At 37.6% G+C, this 10,534-nt stretch overlaps 3 protein-coding genes across 3 annotated transcripts; 2 read left to right on the forward strand and 1 right to left on the reverse strand.

Annotated features, from left to right (window-relative positions):
* Positions 1-2,720: 2,720 nt before the first annotated feature.
* LOC149391201 (putative membrane protein At4g09580) lies at positions 2,721-5,634 on the forward strand. Its single transcript, XM_089621309.1, has 4 exons — positions 2,721-3,209; positions 3,520-3,790; positions 3,898-4,068; positions 5,153-5,634. Exons 1-4 carry the CDS (start codon positions 2,956-2,958, stop codon positions 5,282-5,284), a joined length of 828 nt encoding a protein of 275 aa, XP_089477435.1. The 5' UTR covers positions 2,721-2,955; the 3' UTR covers positions 5,285-5,634.
* Positions 5,635-6,181: 547 nt separating this feature from the next.
* RPL21C (Ribosomal protein L21) lies at positions 6,182-8,242 on the reverse strand. The gene is made up of 5 exons (XM_089618496.1): positions 7,840-8,242; positions 7,581-7,661; positions 6,717-6,818; positions 6,559-6,633; positions 6,182-6,479 (listed from the first exon to the last, which is right to left on the reverse strand). Exons 1-5 carry the CDS (start codon positions 8,146-8,148, stop codon positions 6,387-6,389), a joined length of 660 nt encoding a protein of 219 aa, XP_089474622.1. The 5' UTR covers positions 8,149-8,242; the 3' UTR covers positions 6,182-6,386.
* Positions 8,243-8,696: 454 nt separating this feature from the next.
* LOC149391203 (uncharacterized) lies at positions 8,697-9,988 on the forward strand. Its single transcript, XM_089619957.1, has 2 exons — positions 8,697-9,630; positions 9,954-9,988. The coding sequence occupies exons 1-2, from the start codon at positions 8,697-8,699 to the stop codon at positions 9,986-9,988; spliced, it is 969 nt and encodes a 322-aa protein (XP_089476083.1).
* The last annotated feature ends 546 nt before the right edge of the window (positions 9,989-10,534 follow it).

Consider the following 10,534-nt stretch of genomic DNA (forward strand, 5'->3'; position numbering starts at 1 on the left):
AATCAATAGAAATCAACTTAAGCCAACAGATTTAGCAACAAATCAACACGTATCAACACAAATTAACACAAAGCAACACTAATTTTCAAATCAATAGAAATCGACACAAGTCAATACATTTAACAACAAGTCAATGCAAATCAACACGTATCAACACAAATTAACAGAAGAACCAAAAGTCTAAATCACAGATCATAAGTGTTTTCAATTAGCTTTATTTAGCTTCCAAAAGCCTCCACATATACCAAGACCTAACAGACCTGTAAAGCTTCCATTTCTCGCAGATCTTTTCCACCTCTGAAACCCCAGGCAGTCCCTTGAGCCCGTACAGCCTCTAAAAACCCTTCCTCACGCCCAGATCGCCCACCAGAAGAACGTCTGGCCACCGGAGCAAGAACATCATAAACATGTGCAATGACCACTCTGATCCCTTTCACCGCCGTGAGGCTCGAAATCAGCTCTTCCTCCTCGTTTTCAATGGCGAGAATCGAAGCTTCCAATAATGTTCCGTCCCCGAACTTCGCTGCGAGATTGTGGAGATAGCTCGCTTTCCAAGCCGAGACGCTGACTTCTTGGAGCTGTTTCGCTGTGACCGCACTCACTGGTGCTCGGTGAAATTGCCGATTCGCCACACATAGACGGTGAATCGGTCATGGATTGTCTTCGTGATGGGTGTTTTCTTGAACCTTTCTTCGACACGAGTTCCGGCGATCTCCACGACAATGAACCGAAATTTTTAGCAAGCATGATGGGTGTTTTCTTGAACCTTTCTTCGACACGAGTTCATAGCACTTGGAATCACCCAAATCGGAGCTCAAACGATATAGATATGGTCAATTGAAGTTTTGAGGAAAAAAAAAATTAAATGAAATTTTGGAGAGAGAGAGAAAGAGAGTGACGGGAAGATGAAGAAGAAGCCTTTTAAATTTAACAAAAAGCCCGGTGACCAAGAAAAGAGAAAAAAAAAATTAATTAATGATCTTAATGATGCTCCTCGATAATCGCGAGCAGTTATTATCCGAATATTTTGTTTTAAATGTTTTTATTTTCAGCATGTTAATGGGCGGGAACAGTTGAGGTTATTTTGATATTTTGATGTTGTGTAAATAAATGGGTCTGCCTATTAACCCGAAATTAACCAAATGATGGCCAAATCCAAAACCGTCTAAACTGAGAGGCTATTTAGCTATATAACCCATATTAATAAGACAATATTTAAGGTTTACTAATTATTATGGAGAAATGCAATCCTAGTTGCAAATTTTTATCAGCCATTTGACCGCTAGGTTGTGCCATGTAAATAGTATTTATAATTAATATCTAGGAAAAGTTGTTCACCAACTGCAACAAAGTAACAAAACTATAATCGAATGTATGTTATGTCAATTGTTAAATAATGGAATTACTTCATGACTACAAAAATCAGACAGTGCCATTTGCAAAGAGAGCTATGCCATTATTAATATCGTAGACATTATATATATATACACATTCATACACACACATTAATGGTATTTTATAAGTGCCGGTGTGCCGAATTTAATAAACATTTTAAGCATTTAAATTGTCAAAACTCACAACGACATGCTCGTTAATAAGTCAGAAAAAATATCAACATGGAAAAGACACGCGACACTTTTTTTCAGACGAAAAATGAAGAGAGTAATATATTTCTATCGGCCTTTATTAGGCTACTTAGTGATATTATATGATATATTTGCTTCTATTTTCTACGGGGGATCTTCTTATATTTGGTGGCCGAGGAGTACCTTTTGTTTTGGCTCCACCCACCTCACCTTCGTGAAGTTTTCTAATTATTGTTTAACTCCAAACATATTCAATTTAGTATTAAAGAGAATATATCATATGTATTTAGTGTTATAAGTTGTAGAAATTTTCTCATTGTTAGAAATTTATTTTTTAAATTTTAGATTGATTAGAAATGTTAGTATTTGTTAGATTTAATATCAGCTTTGTTTAGTTTAATAATTTAATTAGAAATGTTGAAATTGTTTAAATGCTTTAATATACATGTGCTTTAATATATATGTTATGCACTTGCTAGTCAGTTTTAATTTTATTACTAGTTTATACTTAGTTTAATAATTAGTTTTTTTTAATAATGACAAATTTTACAAGTACAAAAATATAAGTATAGAGATAAACGTACGCTGTTAAATTCAAGAAAAACACCTCGAATAAGCGAGAACAACTCATCATAACGTCTTGAAATGAGCATGTCATAACAATATCGTCTGAAGAAGCAATCGAAAAGAATTGGTGAATTATAGTGATTTTTTACTATGTTAGCAGTTTTGTGTTAGAGTGAAAATTAGGTTATCTTAATTAATTTTGGAGTGTTTTAAAAATAAATTAGGAACTGCTCTCTTTAGTAAGATGATAATTGGAGTAAAATTTAAAAAGAAATTGGCTAATTAGGCTGCCCTTTATGTTATTATTGTACAACTAAAAGTTTACAATTTGTTTAACAAAGTTCCTTAGGAGAAGCTCCCCCTTGGTTGTATGATGATATTACAGCTGATAAGCCGGTTTAATGAAAATTCTGATGTTTCAAAAAAAAAAAAAAAGTTCCTTTAAAAGAAGAAAAGTGTATACTGTAATTTTCTGAGGGTGAAAGGAGTGTGAAATTGTGAATAAAGGATGAGGTGTTAAATGTCAATAGAGAATAGACTTAAATGATAAACGTGATTACTTAATAACAAGAAAGGTAGAAAGAAGAGAAATATATTCCGGATTCGGAAGCCACATTTTCCCACGAAAATTTCTCACAAACTTGGAACATTTTTCGTTACCAAAAAAAAAAAGGGTAAAAAAAACACGAAGCTACTCTTACCCGGTGACGACGCATCGGGCCGATGATCGATCACAACCATCATCATCGTCGCTGAACAAGACTCGTCGAGGGAACACATTCTGAGACCTGACCGTACGGCCATGGCGGCGCCGAGGAATCTGGCGGCGGTGGAGGCCGGCGTGAGGCCTCCGAGAGACGAGGAGGACAGGGCTTCTCCGACCGGAAAGAAGCCGAAGGCGGAGAGGTTTCCTCTGACTCGGTGGGAGCTGGCATCCGCCGCCGGAGTTCTCCTCGTCTTCGCCGCCGGCCTCTTCTGCATCTACTCCACCATGCCCGTCGCCGACTTCGCAACTCTCAAGCTTCCCAGGACCATCTCTGATCTTCGCGTGCTCAAGTAGGGTTTCGATTCAACTTTATCTCCGATTCAAAACTCTTACGTATGTATGTGGAATCTGGTCAAATTTGATTCAATTTCTAAACTTTAGGTTTATGCCATTTTTTAAATCGGATTTCAATTGAGAAAGAATCATCATTAAAAATGTGTGATGATTTCCGTTAAATTGGATTCTCTTCTTTGTCTAGAAATGTGGAAAGGTATTTGCGTAAAATCATTAGGAAAGTTGAAAAGACCGGATCTTTGAAGCTCATGAATTACACTGGGTTTATTTGTTTGATTGACTTCTTTCTCCGGGTTTTTTTTCCAGGGAACAGCTCGCTGATTATTCGAAAGATTACCCGACACAGTTTATTCTCGGATACTGCTCCACATACATCTTCATGCAGACCTTTATGATTCCCGGGACAATTTTCATGTCCTTGCTAGCCGGGGCACTTTTCGGGAGCGTCAAAGGGGTTTTCTTGGTCGTGTTCAATGCCACCGCCGGAGCTTGCTCGTGCTTCTTCTTGTCTAAGTTAATTGGAAGACCTTTAGTTAGTTGGTTGTGGCCTGAAAAGTTGAGATATTTTCAGGCAGAGGTGTGTGTGCCTTCTCTTCTCTTTTTTATTGTTCACATAATCATATTATGAACTGTGATCTGTGGTTTTCTTAGCTGTGTTTTGATCTTTGAACCTTCTGGATCCAGATAGGAAAGCGAAGGGAAAAGCTGCTTAATTACATGCTTTTCCTAAGGGTAACTCCAACATTGCCGAACCTTTTCATCAACTTGGCATCTCCGATCGTTGATATACCGTTCCATGTCTTCTTTTTGGCCACTTTGCTTGGTCTTGTCCCAGCAGCTTATATCACAGTCAAAGTAAGCTTCTTTTATTCTTTCATTTTTTGTGTTTGTGTGGCACTATTGCTTCATGCAAATTCGGGTATGCAATAACACGAGTAGTTCTGATTTGGTCCTACTAAGTAGTCCTGCCATAAGGATCTAGATTTATGTTAGATTGCGTTTAGAGTGTTACCATTTTGTGACTCAGAAATTTTTTTTTTCGATCTTTATTTGTTTGGCATGATCATGTACTGACATACTGGTTGTCCTTTGCTACAAAATCTTCTTGATATAGCAAGATAGGTATTTTGCAGTTCCATCAGATACAAGGATACTTTCTTATTCAAGCCAAAGTTGTGTGATTAGAACTAGAAGAATCTTCTGCTTGCATAACTATTCCAATATTACTTTATTGAATTAGATTTTATAAGCAGCAGAAAAGTTCTCCATTTAGCCATTAGTCGTTCCACCTGAAGCCTTAGGATTGTGAAATTCTGAGCTTTGGGATATATATTATTGTACAGTGACTAAAAATTGTTTGAATGACTCACTGGTGATACTTATCTTGTTTCTGTTTTTTCGTCCTGTGATAGATATTCTGACTCTCAGTTGTAGTTATGTATATGCAATCTTATGGTCCTTAGGGTATTCTTTGCAGTAGTCTTGTTGGTGCCCAGTTAAAATGATTTCATGAGCAATTTGCGGTGGTATTAACGAAATATCTGTCTATTTTGCTGAGTTTCCTTCCCCCCAAGATTGTAGGATTTGTTGGGGTACTATTTACAAACTATCATCTATATTTGAGTAAACTTAATTGGAGATAAGCTAGCGAATGCAGTACTTTATTTTTACTCGTTTAACAAATCGAAATGTGCATTGTCAATAGCTAATTTGTGAAGTTTGTTCCTGGCTTGGAGTGTAGCGAATTCAAAGCTTCTTATTAATGAGTCCTGCAAAATAATAATACCATTCTCGGTTTCTGTGTTATGTCGGTCTGAAATATTGTCCATAAAACTTTGGGACTGAACCTTAGTCATTTGAGGTCTTTTGAAGTTGGTCTGGCCTATATTTTATGATAATATTTAATAAGTTTCTGGCTTCCCATTTTCTCTTATACCAGGCTGGCCGAACTCTAGGGGATCTTAAGTCGGTCAAGGATCTCTACGACTTAAAAACTTTGTTTGTGCTTTTCCTTATTGGCTCACTCATCATTTTACCCACCCTTCTGAAGAGGAAGCGAATCTACGAATGACAACCAGAATAGAGGGTTCTTATCGCATCTAGTTCCGAGGCCCGCTTGTTCCATGCCGATTAGACAACATTGCAAGATCTAACAAATGAATTTTATAGGTCATAATACACAACTAAAGTGTATTTGGGAAGGTTTGGTGTATTAGTATAGTCCATATCATTCTTTTTATACAAGATTCATAGTCAACTGGGGGGATATAGAGGAGCATTTTTTATGCGTTATAATGATTATTATGCACAATATAAACGATGATAATAGTTGCTTTATTATGATTTTATTTGTATACCAAAAGGTTTAAGACTAAATTGATACACAAATATTTATGTTGGAAGCTTTCATTGTCATCTTTACCTAGCTGTTTGCTCAACCAGTGAAAAGCTTCTCCAATAGATGTCAATTTGCATGTTACAATGAAAGCCAGCCCATTATTTGTAAAAATAATTAGCAACTTAACCATATTTACACTTTTAGATTGTTATATAACTAGCTTTTAGTAAATATTTGATAAATAACCACAATGATTACGTGACATGTGGATGATTTACAATTTTCAGGTTTGCCCTTTTGATTTCATAAATAACCTTTAATAAATATTTGGTAAATACTGCTTTATGGTTATTTATCAAATATTTAATAAAAATTAGTTAAATAACAAATCATACACGTAAATATGGTTATATATCTATGGGACCCTTTTATTTCTCTACCTTTATTTGTTGGTCTTTTTTCTATAAGATATAGGAAACATGGTTTGGGTACTATGCTACAAACCACTTACAACTATATATATATATATATATATATATATATATATATATATATATATATATATATATATATATATATATATATATATATATATATATTATCGTGTATATAAAAAAAACTCAAGGTAAATGATAGAATGACATAGCACCTCTTTCTTTTGGAATGACAACAGCTAGGTGGGGAAAAAAGAAATACATGGTTGTTAATACTCATTGCAAAAAGTTCAATTTTTTTTTTAAAATTAACAACTTAGACTGAAATGGGAAAATGAATAATATTTCACAAAACGATCAGATACCGATCTCTCATCATACAAGGATCTCAGTATATAGCTTTACTCCGACTGTGGCTGTGACGGTGAGTCGAGTGTCGTTGCCGGATAGTTTTCGTAACCCGTTATGCCGGTAATCCTTATCCGGGTATTTGGCTGCATTATTTTAATAAAGTCATCAGAAACAATTTCAGGAAGAAAAAAAAAATTTGTGTTCACACAAGTCGAGCAATACCTGTCTGTGGCCAATGTTTCTCCTGTAATTCTTCTTTCTCTTGTACTTGTACACAATGACCTTCGAATCCAATCCCTGTTGTTTGCCAAGAGGATTGTAACTAATCGATGTAATGCACATGTAAAATCGAGTATATAAAAGAGAGGTAGTTAAATTACTTGCTCTTCTACTACGGCATGTACGGCCGCGTCTGTCACCACTGGCTTGCCGACATAGGTCACCGTTTTTGTTCCCACAAGCAGAACTTTCTTGAGGACAATCTACAAAAGATTCGAAGCGCCCGCGTGTTATGTATCAGAATTCAACAGAAGCATTTTAAAGAATCTAAACACTTATCGAATGAAGCAATGTCTCAATCACCAGAAGAGGTTAAGGAAAAGAAGATAGGGATTAGGAATGTAAAGAATAATTGGTCTCGAAACCAAAACAACTGAAAACCAACTGCCTTTTCAGTGCTACTGAATCCCAATCCTAACATAATAATTCTCACCCCAGAAATTTAGTCCTTAAGTCTTGTTAGGTATAGGTACAGCATTGGTTAATCTGGTAATGTGAAATATAACAAAGCTGTACCATTCAGCTGTGACAGTGGCTCTAAGCTTCTATGTAACCAATGATATCAAGCTGAACAAAAACTCTAGACACCGAACCAGACACATATGGGTCACATAATACTTTTACAATTCCTTGGTGCCTTCATTGTAACTCTTTTTCTCTATCACCTAAAGTTCTCCAGAATCGCTAACTGTTTATTCTTCCATGCGGATTGATATCAGCATTCATGTTTTCTTAAGTTTATTGTCGAAATTAACGAACAACACAACCGATTTATGAAGCAGCCTGATAAAAATGAGATAATTCATCTACAAAGCTCAACCACGGAATAGAAAGACACGACTACCAAAAAGAAAAGCTAAATGCACAACGCCTAATCTCTAAAGTCTAATCGTGACGAACAAACACAAAAAATTCAAGCGACAAACAATCTCAGCAAGGATGATAGTGAAATGGATAGAACATACCTTGTCATTGACATTGGCACCTTTAAGCCTCTGAGTGTAGAGAAACCGCCCCGGAAAAACTATGTATTGCCGACCTCCTATCTGAATAATGTACACGTCACACACATCAAAATTACTTCTTCAAACACAAAACAATCTGATATGAAGTTCATAAACATTCGCAAAAACTACCATCTTTCCACAGAATATTCAAATTCGAAAGCAAGAATAAGAACGAATTTCATCTGGATAACCATAAATCAAAGGAAAATTTGCATACCATAACGACGGCGAAGATCTCCTCTCGCTTAGCTGGCGGTTCTTCAGAATCGGCGACGACAATGGTCGCATCTTCGGCCCTAGGCGGCGCGTCGAGCACAGGCGCTTCGAGCTCGGAGGCCTTCGTCGGATTGAGGCGTTTGGACGACGACGAAGACGACACAGAGAGTTTGTTGTTGGAGGAAGGAAGTGAAAGAAATGGGAGGCTATTGTTGTTGCTGCTGCCACAATTGGCTTGAATTCGAGGTTTGGGCGAGATTTTGCATTGGAGAGCGAGAGAAGAGCAGAGCGAGAGAGTTGAAGAGGCCATTGTTGGAGTTGGAGATAAAATCAGTGAGAAGAGAGTGTTCTTCTTTCAATCGGACATCCTGTCTCAGCTTATCCTTTACCCATTCACTTGCTCTTTTGAGTTATAGTAGTGATATGATATTATTTATTATTTATACTTCTAACCCCGTATCGTTTCCAAATTTAACTTATGCCCACATTTTTTTTCCCCATTGGAACACCTTTTTTTTCCAATCAAATTTCATCATGTAGAAAATAGAAATTAGTTCTGTAAATTACTAGTTCCGCAGATTAGGAGTTAGTTTAGGAGTCAGTTTCTACCGATAGATATCAGGATTAGTTTGTTAATTTGTTCCTATTTTTATGTTTTAGTTGTTACACTTGTATCTATAAATTCCAGCCTTGCGGCTAAGATCAATACAACAGATTATTCTCTGAAACTTACATGGTATCAGAGCCGACCAAACACAGATCCCGAAAATCCCAAAACCAACTCTCACGATGGAAAAAACCCCTCTAACCAACCCAAAAAAACCATCTCCTATCACTGGTGAGACCTCTCATACGTCTATGCACATCACAGTGCACAGACTAAATGGTAGCAACTACCTAGAGTGGTCTCAATCGGTAAAACTTGCTGTTGATGGAAGAGGGAGGCTAGGGTATCTCACCGGAGAAGTGAAGACACCAAAGAAAGACGACGATGGCTACGACCACTGGAGATCGGAGAACTCACTCGTGACAGCGTGGCTCCTCAACTCCATGGACAGTGCAATCGCCAAACCTCATCTATTTATGAAATCTGCCAGAGAGGTGTGGGAATCCGTGAAGGAGACCTACTCTGATCTGGAAAATTTTTCTCAGATTTTTGAACTAAAAACCAAGCTTTGGCAGTCAAAACAGGGAAGCAGGGCTGTGACGGTGTACTACAACGAGATGGTAGCAATTTGGCAAGAACTCGATCAGTGCCACAATGAAGAGTGGGAAAGCCCGGCTGACTACGCTCGGTTCAAGACACGTGAAGAAAACGATCGAGTCTTCATGTTCCTCGCTGGGGTCAATCAGACTCTTGATGAGGTAAAAGGAAGAATCCTCGGGAGAAGGCCACTACCATCCATCCGAGAGGTGTTCTCTGAGATCCGACTGGAGGAGAATCGCCGGAAGATCATGTACACAAATGAATCTGCCGAGCCGGTGAATGAAACCTCGGCCTTATTTGTTCGAGGAGGACAGGAGGGCAACAAGAAGAAACCATGGTGTGATTTCTGCAAGAAACTCTGGCATACAAGGGAAACGTGCTGGAAGATTCATGGAAAGCCACCCGGAGACAAGAAGAAACCGGAGAGAGCCTACCAGACCGCTGCTGAAGATCCACAAGAATCACAAGTCAACTCGAGTCAACCGACCTTCACAAAGGATCAGATTGAGCAACTCTTGAATCTACTACAGACCACTCAAAAGCCTTCCAAGCCTATTATCCCATCCTGCTCCTTTGCACAAGACGGTAGAAAATTGTTTATTGCTACTTTTCTATGTTCTAAGTTCCATAACACCTGGATCCTCGATTCAGGTGCTACTGACCATATGACTGGAAATTCTAGCTCATTTACCACATATAAACCTAGTGCAGGAAACAGAAAAGTTCGAATTGCCAATGGATCCTATACTGCCATTGCCGGACTTGGTGACATAGCTGTCTCACCTTCTCTGACCCTATCTAAAGCCCTACATGTTCCCAATTTAGCTTGCAATCTTATTTCCATTAGCAAACTTACCCGAGATCTAAAATGCCAAGCTAATTTTTACCCTTCACACTGTCTTTTTCAGGAACTGGACTCGGGGAGGATGATTGGCAGTGCTAGGGAATGTGACGGTCTCTACATCTTGGAAGAAGGGATTCACTCAAATAAAGAAGGTCAAGAGAGTTCTTGCCTACAGACTTTTACCAATTCTAGTAATCAAGAGATTTATTTATTGCATTTCCGTCTAGGTCATCCTAGTTTTCATTATATGAACAAGTTGTTCCCTGATTTATTTTCTAATAAAAATCCTTCTTCATTTCAATGTGAAATATGTGCTTTAGCAAAACACCATAAAAATCCTTACCCATCACGTCCATATAAGTCGACCAAACCTTTTGCACTAATTCGCAGTGACATATGGGGTGCATCTAGGATAGCAACGAATACTGGAAAAAGATGGTTTGTCACCTTAATTGATGATCATACACGGGTAAGTTGGGTATTTTTGCTAAAAGAAAAATCTAAAGTTGAGAACGTGTTTAAAAACTTTTATAACATGGTTAAAACTCAGTTTAACTCACAAGTCCAAATGGTAAGAAGTGACAATGGAAGAGAATATTTTACTCGATCACTGAATGAGTTTTTTGAAAAAAATGGGATAATTCA

The sequence above is a fragment of the Urtica dioica genome, chromosome 7 (assembly GCF_054948205.1).
Source record: "Urtica dioica subsp. dioica isolate 48M chromosome 7, U.dioica_male_clone48M_v1_H2, whole genome shotgun sequence".
Taxonomy (NCBI): domain Eukaryota; kingdom Viridiplantae; phylum Streptophyta; class Magnoliopsida; order Rosales; family Urticaceae; genus Urtica; species Urtica dioica.